Here is a 19184-nt window from a genome sequence, read left to right as displayed (position 1 = left end):
GATTCATCCATCCATCCATCTTCTTCCGCTTATCCGAGGTTGGGTCGCGGGCGCTTCAGCCTAAGCAGGGAGGCCCAGACTTTCCTCTCCCCAGTTGCATATTATATAGAGGATCTTTGATTAGTATTTTTTGCAGTAGGTCGTTAGAAAACACAATTTAATTTAGTCATGTTATATTGAGGATCTTTGACTAACATTTTCGCAGTAGGTTCTTAAAAAACACCATTTGATTCAGTCCTATTATATAGAGGATCTTTGACTAACATTTTCAAAGTGGGTTCTTAAAAAACAATGTGATTCAGTCATATTATATAGAGGATCTTTGACCAACATTTTTGCAGTAGGTGTTTAAAAAACACCATTTGATTCAGTCATATTATATAGCGGATCTTTGACTAAGATTTTTGCAGTAGGTCTTTAAAATACACAATTTGATTCAGTCATATATATAGAGAATCTTTGACTAACATTTCTGCAGACGGTCATTAAAAAACACAATTTGATTCGGTCATATTATATAGAGAATTTTTTAATAGTCTTTTTTGCAGTAGGTCCTTAAAAAACCCCATTTGATTCAGTCATATTATATAGAGGATCTTTGACTACCAATTTTGCAGTAGGTCCTTAAAAAACCCCATTTGATTCAGTCATATTATATCGAGGATCTTTGACTAATGTTTTTTGCAGTAGGTCCTTAAAAAACACTGTGATTCGGTCATATTATATAGAGGATCTTTGACTAACATTTTTTGCAGTATGTTCTAAAAAAATACCATTTGACTCAGTCATATTATATAGAGGATCTTTGACTACCAATTTTGCAGTAGGTTCTTAAAAAAACACAATGTGATTTGGTCATATTATATAGAGGATCTTTGACTACCAATTTTGTAGTAGGTTCTTAAAAAACACAATGTGATTCGGTCATATTATATAGAGGATCTTTGACTAACATTTTTTGCAGTATGTTCTAAAAAAATACCATTTGATTCAGTCATATTATATAGAGGATCTTTGACTACCAATTTTGCAGTAGGTTCTTAAAAAACACAATGTGATTCGGTCATATTATATAGAGGATCTTTGACTAGTGTTTTTTGCAGTAGGTCGTTAAAAACAACATTTGATTCAGTCATATTATATAGAGGATCTTTGACTAGTGTTTTTTTGCAGTAGGTCGTTAAAAACACGATTTGATTTAGTCATAATATATAGAGGATCTTTGACTAGGGTTTTTTGCAGTAGTTCCTTAAAAACACCATTTGATTCAGTCCTATTATATAGAGGATCTTTGACTAACATTTTCAAAGTGGGTTCTTAAAAAACAATGTGATTCAGTCATATTATATAGAGGATCTTTGACCAACATTTTTGCAGTAGGTGTTTAAAAAAACACCATTTGATTCAGTCATATTATATAGCGGATCTTTGACTAAGATTTTTGCAGTAGGTCTTTAAAATACACAATTTGATTCAGTCATATATATAGAGAATCTTTGACTAACATTTCTGCAGACGGTCATTAAAAAACACAATTTGATTCGGTCATATTATACAGAGAATTTTTGAATCGTGTTTTTTGCAGTAGGTCCTTAAAAAACCCCATTTGATTCAGTCATATTATATAGAGGATCTTTCACTACCATTTTTGCAGTAGGTTCCTAAAAAACACCATTTGATTCAGTCATATTATATAGAGGATCTTTGACTAGTGTTTTTTTGCACTAGGTCCTTAAAAAACACCATTTGATTCAGTCATATTATATAGAGGATCTTTGACTACCATTTTTGCAGTAGGTTCTTAAAAAACACCATTTGATTCAGTCATATTATATAGCGGATCTTTGACCAATGTTTTTTGCAGTAGGTCGTTAAAAAACACCATTTGATTCGGTCATATTATATAGAAGAGCTTTGACTAACATTTTTGCAGTAGGTTCTTAAAAACACAATGTGATTCAGTCATATTACATAGAGGATCTTTGACCAGTGTTTTTTGCAGTAGGTCGTTAAAAACACCATTTGATTCAGTCATATTATATAGCGGATCTTTGACCAATGTTTTTTGCAGTAGGTCGTTAAAAACAACATTTGATTCAGTCATATTATATAGAGGATCTTTGACTAACATTTTTGCAGAATGTTCTTAAAAAACACCATTTGATTCAGTCATATTATATAGAGGATCTTTGACTAGTGTTTTTTGCAGTAGGTCGTTAAAAACACGATTTGATTTAGTCATAATATATAAAGGATCTTTGACTAGGGTTTTTTGCAGTAGTTCCTTAAAAAACACCATTTGATTCAGTCCTATTATATAGAGGATCTTTGACTAACATTTTCAAAGTGGGTTCTTAAAAAACAATGTGATTCAGTCATATTATATAGAGGATCTTTGACCAACATTTTTGCAGTAGGTGTTTAAAAAACACCATTTGATTCAGTCATATTATATAGCGGATCTTTGACTAAGATTTTTGCAGTAGGTCTTTAAAATACACAATTTGATTCAGTCATATATATAGAGAATCTTTGACTAACATTTCTGCAGACGGTCATTAAAAAACACAATTTGATTCGGTCATATTATACAGAGAATTTTTGAATAGTGTTTTTTGCAGTAGGTCCTTAAAAAACCCCATTTGATTCAGTCATATTATATAGAGGATCTTTCACTACCATTTTTGCAGTAGGTTCCTAAAAAACACCATTTGATTCAGTCATATTATATAGAGGATCTTTGACTAGTGTTTTTTTGCACTAGGTCCTTAAAAAACACCATTTGATTCAGTCATATTATATAGAGGATCTTTGACTACCATTTTTGCAGTAGGTTCTTAAAAAACACCATTTGATTCAGTCATATTATATAGCGGATCTTTGACCAATGTTTTTTGCAGTAGGTCGTTAAAAAACACCATTTGATTCGGTCATATTATATAGAAGATCTTTGACTAACATTTTTGCAGTAGGTTCTTAAAAACACAATGTGATTCAGTCATATTACATAGAGGATCTTTGACCAGTGTTTTTTGCAGTAGGTCGTTAAAAACACCATTTGATTCAGTCATATTATATAGCGGATCTTTGACCAATGTTTTTTGCAGTAGGTCGTTAAAAAACACCATTTGATTCGGTCATATTATATAGAAGATCTTTGACTAACATTTTTGCAATAGGTTCTTAAAAACACAATGTGATTCAGTCATATTATATAGAGGATCTTTGACCAGTGTTTTTTGCAGTACGTCGTTAAAAACACCATTTGATTCAGTCATATTATATAGCGGATCTTTGACCAATGTTTTTTGCAGTAGGTCGTTAAAAAACACCATTTGATTCGGTCATATTATATAGAAGATCTTTGACTAACATTTTTGCAGTAGGTTCTTAAAAACACAATGTGATTCAGTTATATTACATAGAGGATCTTTGACCAGTGTTTTTGCAATAGGTCGTTAAAAACACCATTTGATTCAGTCATATTATATAGCGGATCTTTGACCAATGTTTTTTGCAGTAGGTCGTTAAAAACACCATTTGATTCGGTCATATTATATAGAAGATCTTTGACTAACAGTTTTGCAGTAGGTTCTTAAAAACACAATGTGATTCAGTTATATTACATAGAGGATCTTTGACCAGTGTTTTTTGCAGTAGGTCGTTAAAAACACCATTTGATTCAGTCATATTATATAGCGGATCTTTGACCAATGTTTTTTGCAGTAGGTCGTTAAAAAACACCATTTGATTCGGTCATATTATATAGAAGATCTTTGACTAACATTTTTGCAGTAGGTTCTTAAAAACACAATGTGATTCAGTTATATTACATAGAGGATCTTTGACCAGTGTTTTTTGCAGTAGGTCGTTAAAAACACCATTTGATTCAGTCATATTATATAGCGGATCTTTGACCAATGTTTTTTGCAGTAAGTTGTTAAAAAACACCATTTGATTCGGTCATATTATATAGAAGATCTTTGACTAACATTTTTGCAGTAGGTTCTTAAAAACACAATGTGATTCAGTCATATTACATAGAGGATCTTTGACCAGTGTTTTTTGCAGTAGGTCGTTAAAAAACACCATTTGATTTAGTCATATTATATAGAGAATCTTTGACTAACATTTCTGCAGTAGGTTCTTAAACACAATTTGATTCAGTCATATAATATAGAGGATCTTTGACTATAATTTTTGCAGTAAGCCCTTAAAAACCAAGGTGATTCTTTCATATAGAGGATATTTATTTATATCTGCACCTCACTGCTCTTTTATCCTGCACTACAACGAGCTAATGCAACAAAATGTTGTTCTTATCTGTACTGTTAAGTTAAAATTTGAATGACAATAAAAAGTAAGTCTAAGTCTAATTTGACTAGCATTTTTGCAGAAAGCCCTTAAAAACCAAGGTGATTCTGTCATGTAGAGGATCTTTGACTCGTGTTTTTGCAGTTCCTCTTTAAAAACACATTGTGATTCTGTCCTATAGAGGGGATATTTGACTGTATCAGCCATTTGGTGAAGCCAGCATTTTAAACTATGGCGTGAAAGCAGGAGTTCAGAACATTCAGAGAGAGATTCTACCATCCGACTAAAACTACGAGAACAAAAACACTTAAAAAGTCCCCGATAAGGCAAGCTTTTTTTAGTGTAGACACTACACTGCATGTTGTGCTGCGATCATCAATGTCAGGGAGGGAGACAAAAGAAGACCTTGGACCCGAGCGTCAACGTGCAAGAAGCAGCGAGCGCGGCTCACCTGGCGACAAAGTCCTTGCTGACGTCCAAGAAGATGAAGAAGCACTCGTCGTTGGGCGTGAAGGCTCGGTGGGCGCGCAGACTCCGCCTCTCCTCCCGCAGGCTCTTCAGGTCGATGACGTGCAGGTCGATCTCCTCGGCGATGGGGGGCGGCGACATGGGGTCGGAGATGATGCAGCCCGCCGGCCATGCCCGACTGTTAACGTAGAGATACCTGCGTGGGGCCACACAAGACCTCAAGGTGTGTTTTGTCGTCGTTTTGACAGACAAGAGTGGAGCCGAGGCTGAACAGTGCATACTTAGATCAAGGGTGTCAAACTCGCTGTCACTGAGGGCCACGTCGCAGTTAGGGCTGCCCTTGTAGCAGTGAATAATAGGAATATAAATCTAAAAGGATTTGCCTCATGATATTATCACACAAATACAGATGCATTTGATTATTTCATTTTTACATACACTAAAAAATACAAACGTGTAGTTTTTACGTTAAAAACTGGCAGCTTAGTTGCCAGTATCTTCCCGTAAAATGTACAATTGTTTTTACAGCATATTAACGCAATAGTAAAATCAACAGTTGTTATTTCAATGTATTATTGTGAATGGAAAAACGGTACCACAGTTTTTTTACGTAAAATTATGGCAACTTACAGGATTTACGTGTGGAGGAGAGTGACCGCCGTAAACACCAATCATTTTATTTGGGCCAGTAAAAATGTTTATTACATAAACTTAGTAATTGTGAAAAATATAGACAGTTTTAAAACAAATGTGTTCTGTTACATCACACATGTCAACATAAGCTAGCCACTGGTGTTCTTGTTACATATTTTGCTTTGAAAATTGTTACTGTGAGCAAGTTGCAAACAACCACTTTAATCACATTAGTTACTCATTATTTTTGGCAGCCCTAACTAGTTGATAAATTTCAAAATACTCAGTACAGGCCAAAAGTTTGGACACACCTTCTCATTTCAATGCGTTTTCTTTCTTTTCATGACTATTTACATCGTAGATTGTCACTGAAGGCATCAAAACTATGACACCTGTGAAGTGAAAACCCTATCAGGTGACCTACCTCTTGAAGCTCATCGAGAGAATGCCAGGAGTGAGCAAAACAGTAATCAGAGCAAAGGGTGGCTATTTTGAAGAAACTAGAATATAAAACATGTTATCGGTTATTTCACCTTTTTCTGTTAAGTACATAACTCCACATGTGTTCATTCATAGTGTTGATGCCTTCAGTGACAATCTACAATGTAAATATGTGGGCTCCGTACCGAGGATGTCATTGTGGCTTGTACAGCCCTTTGAGACACTTGTGATTTAGGGCTATATAAATAAACATTGATTGATTGATTGAAATAGTCATGAAAATAAAAAAAACACATTGAATGAGAAGGTGTGTCCAAACTTTTGGCGAGTACTGTATGTATTATAAATTATAAATGTGTTATTTTCTGTCAAAATGGAAAAAATTAATACATTTACCGTATTTTTCGGAGTATAAGTCGCTCCGGAGTATAAGTCGCACCGGCCGAAAATGCATAATAGAGAAGTAAAAAAACATATAAGTCGCACTGGAGTATAAGTCGCATTTTTTGGGCAAAATGTATTTGATAAAATCCAACACCAATTTAAAATACATAAAGAATAGTGAACAACAGGCTGAATAAGTGTACGCCTGTTATGTTAACGTAACATATTATGGTAAGAGTCATTCAAATAACTATAACATATAGAACATGCTATACGTTTACCAAACAATCTGTCACTCCTAATCACTAAATCCGTTGAAATATTTTTCCTCTGTGTCGCTTCTAAACAACTCTGCCAACTCCAAAAGTAGACAATGCGCCGCTTCCTCTTCTATCGGTACGTCTAGTCTCTTACGGGAATGAGATAAATAATATTATTTGATATTTTACGGTAATGTGTTAATAATTTCACACATAAATTGCTCCAGAGTATAAATCCCACCCCCGGCCAAACTATGAAAAAAAACTGATTTATAATCCGTAAAATACGGTAGTAAGAGAAGATAAAGTACTTTCTTGACACATATTTCAGATCTAGCCCGCAGGCATTGAGTTTGACATCACCCAAATCACACGCCTTTATGGAAGATATTTCTCATGTATGCTTGAATGTCATCATTGAGTCCTTTGCATAAGTCACATTTGTTTCTAAAAAAAGATGTGGTATTTGAGCCGGTCTCATGATTTACTCACCGGTGGTCGGGAGAGAGGCCCATCCCAATGATGTGTCCGTGTATATCAATGACGTGGTCGAGCGAATCAAAGAACTCGTCTGAGCTGCGCTCTTCTCCGAGTACAGGTCCAGAAGTGGTCATCTGGTCCGGCTTGATCCTCTTAATGCCTGGACAAATTAGAAGATGGAATGTTAATGCACATGTTAATGTGTTGGATAATTCCCAACAAAAACAAGTGTACCTATTTGGTGAGGGGAGTATGTAAGGCTGCCGGTGGTAAACAATAAGTAGGTCTTGTCCTCTCCCTCGCCAGGCTCCATGATGTTCGATTCCGGCGCCTTGGTGTGGGTGCGGCCCATCATCTTAGCCACATGGGTCTCGATAGCCAACTGGCTGGGCTCGACGTTCTTCCGACGCTAACGCAGAACCACACATCAAAGCCAGATAAATAACTTTGTGACAACTTCCCCTCGCTTACCTGCTTAGCGTGTTCCAGGCTGGAGATGGCGGCTTTAGTAGGGGGGCGGGCGGTGACCCTCGGGTACATCACGTCCTGCTCTTCGTCGTCGTCGTCGTCGTCGTCGTCGCTGCCGGATGTACCCAAGTCAAAGAGGAGCGGCTGGTGCTGCTGCTGCTGCTGTCCTTTCAGCCTGCGGGCCTGAGACTGAGCGTCGTAGTCCAGCAGCAGGTCGGGGTTGTCATGGCGCCGGCAATGGGCCACCATGACGGTGCGGATGGTGCTGGCGTTGATGTTCTGGATCCTGAAAAGGCGCTTTACCACGTTGACGTTCTCGGATTCGATATCCTGCCCAGGGGGAAGGTGGAGATGAAGAAGAATTTGACCTAAACTGTGAAACATTTTAACAATTAACTCTGCAAGTGTGCTTTTGCTTTTTCTTAAGGTATCCGTATTTTTCGGACTATAAGGCGCACTAAACCCTTGTGTAATGTTCATATTGTAGTTACTCAGCCAGCGTTTGTGGGTCTGATGGACCCGTTGCATTTTGTGGCTTTTAATGCCTCACAATCAAACACTTTTATGTTAAAATACTGAACAGATGTTTACCTTATCCCAATAAACATCTGTTCAGATGTTTATTGTTTAAAATACTGAACAGATGTTTACCTTATCCCAATAAACATCTGTTCAGTATTTTAACATAAAAGTGTTTGATTGTGAGGCATTAAAAGCCACAAAATGCAACGGGTCCGATAATGCAACGGGTCCATCAGACCCACAAACGCTGGCTGAGTAACAACAATATGAACGTTGCACGGAAAATTTCTCTACCAGTTTCTGCATCTCACAGGGATTCTTCTTTTGTGTTTCTGCACCTGCGGGTCCCACACCCTCTGATGTTCTGTGTACCTACACTCTGTCCTCCTCCTGTCTAGGCCTGCTGTCTGTGTCTGTGTGTTTGTGTGTGTGGATGCGTGTGGTACACATAACATCAATTTCCACACTTCTATTAGCCCCGGGTGCAGTTGACCCGGACATCTTATATGTAATAGAAATGTGTAGGGGGGGTGTATGGTGTGTGGTCATTAAATATGTATTCTGATATATGTTCTTCACAGAAAATGAGCCAAAGTCAGAGAGTCTCGTTTGAAAAATTAATTAATTGTATCATTTTTCTTTTAATAAAAAATGAAAATGGGTCCCACAGACCCAAACACCACACAAGGGTTAAAATCCTTTCGTTTTCTGAAAAATGGAAAGTGCGCCTAATGTACGACATGATTGTGGTTGTGCTTACCAACCTCGAAGCTATTTTATTTGGTACATGGTGTAATGATAAGTGAGACCAGTAGATGGCAGTCACACATAAGAGATACGTGTAAACTACAATGACGCCAGTAAACAACACCAAAACTTTAAATGTTCCATTGAGAATATAGAACATTACACACGGCGCTCAAAAATCTGTCAAAAATGTTTTTAGTACGACTTCGGTAAGCTATGAAGCCGCACCGTTTGATGGCTTGCCGGCGCATTAAACACACGAGTATTATTACGGTGCGTGTATAAGGACCGCAAAATGGCACCTATTAGCAGACATTATCTGGCGTTTTGTTTCGCAATATTATGCAAAACCAACTTTTCTTACCTTCTGGTACCTGCTGATCTGTATTTGGGATCTGCATAAGTACTGAAAATTTGAGCGTGTCCACCATTGTAGTCCTTGCCGACACCGTAGTCGATATGCTTGTTCTTTTTCTCATCTTCCGCTGTTGCCATTTCTAATATAAACTAGTGTAATTTTCTTACTTATATTTGTCAGTAGACTAGCTATCATAGCGCTAAAATCTGTAGCGGGTTTACATAATTCACCCACGGAACTTTAGTTATTAGAGGGTTCCGGTCGGACGGTTTTTCGCGGGACAACTTTGATGTTACATAATTGGGCCACGGATGAGGAGATGCTGCTCCGTTTTTGATTCAAGTAAAGTCTGAATGTAATTTAAACAGTTAGCTCCATCTTTTGACCCCTTTACTGTGCCTTTTGTATGAAAATAGACCTGAATAGACCCGCTCATCGGCAGTGCGCCTTTTAATCCGGTGTGCCTTATGGTCCGAAAAATACGGTACTAGAAAATCAATGAGGACTATAAAAACTGGTATGGAACTCATCAAGTAGGATGGCAGTATAAATGCGCATATGTTAAGGCAAAGTTGACAATAGCCGTGCCAAGTGTTGTCACCTGGAAGGCTTTATTGAGCCAGAGCACGGAGCAGGACGTCATGTTGCCGATCCAGTGCAGGTTACCAGAGATGAGGTGGGTCTCGTTGAGCCAGCAGCCAAACACGTCGTAGGGCTTGTTCCTCACCCTCGACAACAGTGTGTAGTTCTCTGTGGCGTTACATCGCATTGATCTCCATCAAAACGGAGCTTTATCATCCATACCTGAATTAGACTGTGCAGAGGTGTGTTTTGATTGGCTTACCCAGACTGAGGACGGCGATCTCCCCTGAGGAGGAGTGGTGTGGGCCCAAGTAGACGCCGGACAACAGCAGCAGGCTGTCGTCCGCATTGAACTGGGAGAACTGGGTGTAGCCCCAGTTAAACTGCCGCATGCTGGAACTGTGCACCAGCGAGATGTTGCCGTCTGCACGCTCCGTGTCCCACAGCTGTACATCATAACAGCATGTTACGTTAAGATGAGGCAGCTGGTTACATACATTACAACATAAATGACAATTAAAGTAGTCAGTGTTCAGCTTGTGTAGGTTTACGATCACCCGACAGCTATTATTGTCTAAATAGCTGGCAATACAAGCAGGACAATCGTGTCTTGCCTACATCAACCATGGTGGTGGTGCATGAGTGCTGCCAGCACAGAGCAGCTGCCGTATGAATTAGAGAAACATGAAATGCAACACAAATGAGCAGCAAGATAATTGTCTTGCCTACTGCACAGTCGAGCACGGGGAGCTGTGGTTCATTGTGGGGAAACATTAATTCCGTTACAAATGACCAGAAAGATCACTGCGTCTTGTCTACAACCACGCATTGGTGGTGGTCACGTCATGGGGTCTGAGGGCGCATGAGTGCTGCCGGCACAGGGGAGCTGTGGTTCATTGAGGGGAAACATGAATTGCAAGACACATGAGTAGCAAGATAATCGCGTCTGGCCTACGGTCAAGTGTGGTGAATGAATGCTGCCTGCACTGGGGAGCTGTGGTTCATTGAGGGGAAACATGAATTACAACACAAATGAGCAACAAGTAAATTGTGTCTTGTCTACGGTTAAGCATGATGGCTGTTTAGTCATAGGATCTGGGGCCGCATGAGTGCTGCCGGCACATGGGAGCTATGGTTCAAGAGGAAACATGAATTGCAACACGAGTAGCGAGATAACTGTCTGATATACAATCAAGCATGTTGCATGAGTGCTGCCGACACTAGGGAGCTCAGTACATTAAGGGGAACCATGAATTCCACCACAAGTGAGTAGCAAGATAATTGTATCTTGCCTACAGTCAAGTGTGGTGAATGAATGCTGCCTGCACTGGGGAGCTGCGGGTTGTTGAGGGGAAACATGAATTACAACACAAATGAGTAGCAAGATTAATTGTGTCTTGTCTACAGTTAAGCATGGTGGTGGTTGTGTCATAAGATCGGGGGCCGCATGAGTGCTGCCGGCTTATGGGAGCAATGGTTCAATAGCAAACATGAATTGCAACACAAATAAACAAGGTAATTGTGTCTTGTCTACAGTTAAGCATGATGGTGGTTAAGTCATAGGATCTGGGGCCGAATGAGTGCTGCCGGCACATGGGAGCTATGGTTCAAGAGGAAACATGAATTGCAACACGAGTAGCGAGATAACTGTCTGATATACAATCAAGCATGGTGCATGAGTGCTGCCGACACTGGGGAGCTCAGTACATTAAGGGGAACCATGAATTCCACCACAAGTGAGTAGCAAGATAATTGTATCTCGCCTACAGTCAAGTGTGGTGAATGAATGCTGCCTGCACTGGGGAGCTGCGGTTTGTTGAGGTGAAACATGAATTACAACACAAATGAGTAGCAAAATTAATTGTGTCTTGTCTACAGTTAAGCATGGTGGTGGTTGTGTCATGAGATCGGGGGCCGCATGAGTGCTGCCGGCTTATGGGAGCAATGGTTCAATAGGAAACATGAATTGCAACACGAGTAGCGAGATAACTGTCTAATATACAGTCAAGCATGGTGCATGAGTGCTGCCGACACTGGGGAGCTCAGTTCATAAAGGGGACATATGAATTCCACCACAAGTGAGTAGCAAGATAATTGTGTCTTGTCTAGAATCAAGCATGGTGGTGGTCCAGTCACGGGGAGCTGCGGTTCACAGAATGGAACTATGAATCGCAATGCAAGATAATTGACGACTGCATGAGTGGTGCTAGTGCTGGGGAGCTGCGGGTTCACTGAGGAAACATTCATTCCTACAGGCATAGGGAAATTCTGAAGCATAAACTGGGCCATATTGCATTTTTTCCAAGATGATAAAGCGCCTTGTAAGAATAATTGTTTCTAAGTTATCACAAAAACGTTGTGTTACATTTGAGTGCCCGGTGAGAAGCAAAAGCTGTCTTTGAAACCTACCAAGAAGAAGGCTCGTAAAACTCCACTGAGTAGGGGGGAAGCAAGATGAAGGTGTTCATGTTTTCTTTCATGTATGGTAATCAACAGGAGGATGTTGTTTTGACCCAGGGACTACAAAGCGGAGAGAAGGCAGGATCTGCCCAATTTCCAGACGACCTCTTTTTGAACCTCCTTTTTCAACTGTTTTACGAACGCCTTTTTGAACTGTTTTACGAACGCCTTTTCTAACTGTTTTACGACCTTTTCTTTTGAACTGTTCTGTAAGCAAAGGCAACGCTGTTTACGACCCACTTCCCTTCTGGAAGCAGCTGCGGTCATGTGGTCAGAGAAAGTCTAATAAAGGAGGAGTTGTACAATCTTTCGCCAGAGCGTGCTGGAGATTGTGCAAGAGTACAGTGTCCCGGCGTCTCTCCTCAATTGAGTCCAAATTGAATTCTGTCTCTGTTTGATTCTTTGCTTCTTGTCTTGTTTAATAGATGTCATCAGGGTTTGAACCTGACAGCCTAAACACACAAGTGCACGATATACAAGCTGCACCTTGACTACTCTAAGGTATTACAGTGTTTCTTCCTTAGTGTGCTCATTTAATGGCACCTGCTTAGGTGTCTTCTGTTACCTTGACAGTGCAGTCTTTGGAGCACGAGGAGAAGCGGTGACCACGGTGAGAGAAAGCCAAGTGCAGGACTTGATCGCTGTGCTCCCTCAGCGTTTGAACCTCCACACACGGGATGCAGTCAAACAGACGCTTGAACTCCCGGTACCACGACACGGACGCTGCACAAAAAACACACATTCGTCACGTCGCCGTCACGCTAAACGGCGCGGGACGGATGGTGAGTCCGCTCCAACCTGGGTGTCGGGGTACGCAGCGGGGGATGCGGTAATAGGAGTAGAACAGCTCCCGCCATAGGAACTCATCTCTGGAAACAGCCAGCCACTGGCGGCAGGTCAGCCCGGCTCTCAGCACGGCATCATGGGGCAGGCGGAGGAAGATCTCCAACACCACGATATCCGGCAGAAATGGGCCACACTCCATCCTAACATCCTGGATAGCAACACAGTATTACTTTCAACACATGCTACAATCAGATGGGGGTTTATTTAAGCACCATCTGGTGTATGTTTGTTGTTATTGTCAAACTGTGGTACACAAAGAAGTCTGTAAATATGTACTGCATATCGAGTATCACTGTGTGAATGCTCCAAAGCAGGGGTCTCAAACTCAATTTGCCTGGGGGCCACTGGATGCAGAGTCTGGGCGAGGCTGGGCCGCAAGAAAATATTTCTTTAAAAAATTATTTTTAAATGTCTTTATTTTTATTTTCAACACAAAATAAAATCAAAATATAAATGAACAAAATGAGAATTAAGTAAATAAATCAGTCATATGTAATAACAAGAGAGGAGAAGTCTAGCAAAACTTCTAGCCATTATGGACAACACCTCCCACCCACTACACTCGGACCTTGCGGGGAGAATGAGCACGTTTGGTGGAAGGCTCAGACTCCCAAAATGCAACACGGAACGACACAGGAGGTCCTTCATACCGACAGCCATCGGACTGTATAATGCATATGTTCCTATTTATATATTATATATATAATATATTATATATATTATATTATTTATTGTTATTCTTGTCTATTGTGAGCGAACTGTGGTGCTGAATTTCCCCCAGGGATCAATAAGGTACCGTAATTTCCGGACTATAAGCCGCACCTGACTATAAGCCGCACCAGCTAAATTTAGGGGAAAATACAAATTGTTACATATATAAGCCGCACCCGACTATAAGCCGCAGGATTTTGATGTGTAATTACCGTAGTATATAGGGGTTCCTGCTACCACGGAGGGGATTGCCGGGACAGAGATGACTGTTTGGGAACGCAAAGCGTCCCATTTATTAACAATAAATCTTTCAATCATTCAATCAAACTTTCACATCTTTGACATGGCGAACAGCATTCGTGCAGAGTACAAATAATACAACGGTGCAAAGTAATACAAAGTGCTCGCCTGTACGTTATCAAAATAACTAGCCTACCGGTATATGAAAAGTCAGTCTTTAATCATTGCGTCATCGTCTTCCTCCTGTGTACTAAAACCACCGAAATCCTCTTCGTCGGTGTCGGAGAAGAACAGGCCGTAAATAAGCCGCACCCTTGTATAAGCCGCAGGGACCAGAACGAGGGGAAAAAGTAGCGGCTTATAGTCCGGAAATTACGGTACTTTCTATTCTATTCTAACAATAATAATTTGATTTCTCCAGTCAGCAACAATGTATACACATACACATAATGTGCAACCCGGTTCACTCTCTCATCTCCCTGGTATTTTGCATACTCCTCAGCATGTTTAGTTATATAATGACGTTTTAAATTGTATTTCTTGTGCACAGCAACTTTCTCTGTGCAAATAAGACATGTCGGAACACATATATATATATATATATATATATATATATATATATATATATATATATATATATATATATATATATATATATATATATATATATGTGCTCAACAAAGAAATATTGCATCTCCCACTATTCCTGGAATTGTCTTTGCTCATCACTAACCTTTCTCTTCACTGCACGCTTTGAAAAAGACATGTTTGGGGTTGTAGAATATATTTGTACGGAGAATAATGTTATTTCCGCAATGCGTGTCGTTCTGCTTTTCCTCCCGACAGCAACACGGCGGTCGGCGGAAAGTACCGGGAAAAAGTGACGGCTCCCGGAGTGTTATATGGCGTCATATAAAAATATATGTTGTGTTCATCGTGTGAGGCAATGCAAATTAAACAATAAAAAACAAAACAAATAACGGTTTGAATTGGTGCAGGTTATCGCGGACTTTATTACTGACGGACAGGTGTCGCCGTGTGACTGCAGCACGTAAGACAACCCTCGTCTCCATGGCAACGTCTCTCGCTTTCACTCATTTGCCGCTTTTCCACTAACGCAGGGGTATTTTGGACCCAAATAACACAAATCGTCTCTGTTTGGAGCCAACGGGAGGGGGTGGGGTATGGGGGGGGGGGGGGTTGGGGGGGGGGGGGGGGGTTGGGGGGGCTCGCTGTGGAGTTTACAGCGAGAGAGAGCGAAAGAGAGAGCGAGGGAGGTAGCGAGGGAGGGAGGGAGGGAGGAAGAGCGCGAACGTCAATGTTCGGCCCTCGAGAGCCATATACCACACCATGATTGGTAGATTCCTTGTAGCACGGAAGAGTCAGGGCTACAAGGAATTCTGGGTATTTGTTCTGTTGTGTTTATGTTGTGTTACGTGAGGATGTTCTCCCAAAATATGTTTGTCATTCTTTTTTGGTGTGGGTTCACATTGTGTGGCATATTTGTAACATTGATAAAGTTTTTTTATACGGCCACCCTCAGTGTAACATGTGTGGCTGTTGACTAAGTATGCATTGCAGTCGCGTACGTTTGTCTATTGAAGCCGCATGTAACATGTGACTGTGCAGGCACATTGCTTGTATGGAGAAAAAGTGGACGGTAAACCTCATACCCTCAATATTGTTGTCCTCAGTATTGTTGACTCAATATTGTTGTCCTCAGTATTGTTGATGGGTGAAAATTGGGAGGGTTGGCAAGAGTGCTTCAGGTCCGCATACAGCGCTGTCAAGCGCCATTCATATAAAACTCGCGGGCCGCACTAACATTAAACGTTCATATTAAGGTGCGGGCCACACAATGACGTCTCGCGGGCCGCAATTGGCCCGCGGGCCGCATGTTTGAGACCCCTGCTCCAAAGCATTCACACATATGGTTTTCTACACCAAAATTCATCTATTTATTATTAAACAACTTCTTCTTTTACAGATTTTGGCGCGCTCTACCGTCAACATTTTTCATCCGATTCAAACCGCTCCAACTTCAATCTGTTCAGCCTATTCTGGAATCGCAGGCTTTACCTTGACAAATTCCAAAAACTCCAAAGATTTCCCAGAATTCCAGGTTTTTCTGGACATTTTTCCCCATTCAAAATGAATTGGCCATTTTTCAAACGTTCACCATTTCCACATTTTTCAACCTATTCGAACCATTCCACCTTCAACACATTCCACCATTCTGGGAAATCAAACTATCATTTTTCCAAGTTCAAAAAAATTCCAGGATTTTCCAGAATTCCTGCTTTTCCAAAGCCCTTTTTTTTCTGGCGGCTACTCCATCCACATTTTTCAACGCACTTCAACCGTTCCACCGTCAAAACATTCTTCTTGATCAGGACAAAAAACTAAGTTGTTTTTTGAACTGGAAGAATTCCCGGTTTTCCTGAAATTCCATGATACCATTTCTCAATTCAACAAGTTAATAATAATAATAATAATGGATTAGATTTTATATCGCGCTTTTCTATAATTAGATACTCAAAGCGCTCACATAGAAGTGGGAACCCATCATTCATTCACACCTGGTGGTGGTAAGCTACATTTGTAGCCACAGCTGCCCTGGGGTAGACTGACGGAAGCGAGGTTGCCAGTTTGCACCTACGGCCCCTCCTCCGACCACCACCTATCATTCATTCATCATTCATTCACCAGTGTGAGCGGCACCGGGGGCAAGGGTGAAGTGTCCTGCCCAAGGACACAACGGCAGCGATTTGGATGTCAAGAGGCGGGGAGCGAACCTGCAACCCTCAGGTTTCTGGCACGGCCATACCGCCCCAGTTACTACTTCAACATTTCTCGACCGATTTGAAAAATTTCCACACCAACCATTTCAACTCATTCAAGTTTGTTTTTTTACCATTTTCACAAAAATTCCCACCTTACCCAAAATTCCCAATTTTGGGGGGGAAATTCCCATTTAAATGAATGGGACATTCTTCAAAGTTACACAATTATGGTAAATGGGTTATACTTGTATAGCGCCTTTCTACCTTCGAGGTACTCAAAGCACTTTGACACTATTTCCCCATTGACACACACATTCACACACTGATAGCGGGAGCTGCCATGCAAGGCCCTAACCCCGACCCATCGGTAGCAAGGGGGAAGTTTCTTGCTCAAGGACACAACGGACATGACGAGGTTGGTAGAAGGTGGGGATTGAACCAGGAACCCTCTCCCAACCGCGCCACGCTGTACCCCGCAATAATTCCCACATTGTTCATCTGATTCCAACTGTTCCAACTTCAACATATTCAGCTTGTTCAGGAATTGTGTGCTGTACTTCAACAATTCTAAAAAAAAAAATACAAAAATCAAGGATTTGAATTAAACTTCAGCATTGGAGCATTCAGAATCAGAAGAGTTTTTATTGCCATTGCTTGAGAACTGGTTCACAAACTAGGAATTTTACTTGGCGCAATCGTGCAACATAAAACCCATATACCGTATTTTTCTGACTATAAGTCGCAGTTTTTTTCATAGTTTGGCCGGGGTTGCGACTTATACTCAGGAGCGAGTTATGTGCGAAATTATTAACACATTACCGTAAAATATCAAATAATATTATTTAGCTCATTCACGTAAGAGACTAGACCAGGGGTCGGCAGCCCGCGGCTCTAGAGCCACATGCGGCTCTTTAGCGCCGCCCTAGTGGCTCTCTGGAGCTTTTTTAAAAATGTATGAAAAATGGAAAAAGATAAGGGGAAAAAAAATAAATTTTTGTTTTAATATGGTTTCTGTAGGAGGACAAACATGACACAAACCTCCCTAATTGTTATAAAGCTCACTGTTTATATTAAACGTGCTTCACTGATTCGAGTATTTGGCGATCGCCGTTTTGTCCTACTAATTTTGGCGGCCCTTGAACTCACCTTAGTTTGTTTACATGTATAACTTTCTCCGACTTTCTAGGATGTGTTTTACGCAACTTCTTTTTCTGCCTCATTTTGTCCACCAAACTTATAATGTTGTGCGTGAATGCACAAAGGTGAGTTTTGTTGATGTTATTGACTTGTGTGGAGTGCTAATCCGACATATTTGGTCACTGCATGACTGCAAGCTAATCGATGCTAACATGCTATTTAGGCTAGCTATATGTACATATTGCGTCATTATGCCTCATTTGTAGGTATATTTGAGCTCATTTAGTTTCCTTTAAGTCCTCTTAATTCAATTTATATCTCATGACACACTATCTGTATGTAATATGGCTTTTTAATTTTTTGCGGCTCCAGACAGATTTGTTTTTGTATTTTTGGTCCAATATGGCTCTTTCAACATTTTGGGTTGCCGACCCCTGGACTAGACGTATAAGATTACATGGGATTTAGCGATTAGGAGTGACAGATTGTTTGGTGAACGTATAGCATGTTCTATATGTTATAGTTATTTGAATGACTCTTACCATAATATGTTACGTTAACATACCAGGCACGTTCTCAGTTGGTTATTTATGCCTCATATAACGTACACTTATTCAGCCTGTTGTTCACTATTCTTTATTTATTTTAAATTGCCTTTTAAATGTCTATTCTTGGTGTTGGGTTTTATCAAATACATTTCCCCAGAAAATGCGACTTTTACTCCAGTGCGACTTATATGTGTTTTTTCCCTTCTTTATTATGCATTTTCGGCCGGTGCGACTTATACTCCGGAACGACTTATAGTAAAATAATGCACTTTGTGACTTCAATAATAAATATGGCAGTGCCATGTTGGCATTTTTTCCCCATAACTTCAGTTGATTTATTTTGGAAAACCTTGTTACATTGTTTAATGCATCCAGCGGGGCATCACAACAAAATTAGGCATAATAATGTGTTAATTCCACGACTGTATATATCGGTATTGGTTGATATCGGAATCGGTAATTAAGCGTTGGACAATATCGGAATATCGGATATCGGCAAATAAGCCATTATCGGACATTTGTAATGTAAAGCATTAATAACATTGTGCTACAGTTTGACCGAGTAGTGAATCTTGATCTTGACATATAAGACAGGAAATAAGAAAGTGATCTTCCTGGGTAAATCAGGCGCTCCATTGAGGATGACCTAACATGGTAAATGTGCATGGCAGAGGCTCCTCACATTAGCGTGTGCGTACGTCAACACGGCGTCCACAGCCCTTGCATTATCCTACAAATATCACATTATTTCAACTTTGTTCCCCCTTCACATGTTCGCCTGCTAAGCGCTGACGTTACGCTT

General features: G+C 40.3%; 1 protein-coding gene across 1 annotated transcript in view; it reads right to left on the bottom strand.

Annotated features, from left to right (window-relative positions):
* The window catches only part of fbxw5 (F-box and WD repeat domain containing 5), a 45058-nt gene that overhangs the window by 25573 nt on the left and 301 nt on the right, over positions 1 to 19184 (bottom strand). The window contains exons 2-9 of the mRNA XM_062054787.1: positions 12916 to 13111; positions 12683 to 12840; positions 9920 to 10103; positions 9677 to 9825; positions 7452 to 7778; positions 7215 to 7389; positions 6993 to 7140; positions 4766 to 4978 (exon numbers count right to left, since the gene is read on the bottom strand). Coding sequence (XP_061910771.1) covers positions 4766 to 4978; positions 6993 to 7140; positions 7215 to 7389; positions 7452 to 7778; positions 9677 to 9825; positions 9920 to 10103; positions 12683 to 12840; positions 12916 to 13102 — 1541 coding nt within the window. The 5' untranslated portion in view covers positions 13103 to 13111. The remainder of the gene's footprint in view (positions 1 to 4765; positions 4979 to 6992; positions 7141 to 7214; positions 7390 to 7451; positions 7779 to 9676; positions 9826 to 9919; positions 10104 to 12682; positions 12841 to 12915; positions 13112 to 19184) is intronic.

This window comes from Entelurus aequoreus, linkage group LG08, assembly GCF_033978785.1.
Source record: "Entelurus aequoreus isolate RoL-2023_Sb linkage group LG08, RoL_Eaeq_v1.1, whole genome shotgun sequence".
NCBI lineage: Eukaryota > Metazoa > Chordata > Actinopteri > Syngnathiformes > Syngnathidae > Entelurus > Entelurus aequoreus.
This window is presented reverse-complemented; position numbering and strand designations above follow the sequence as displayed.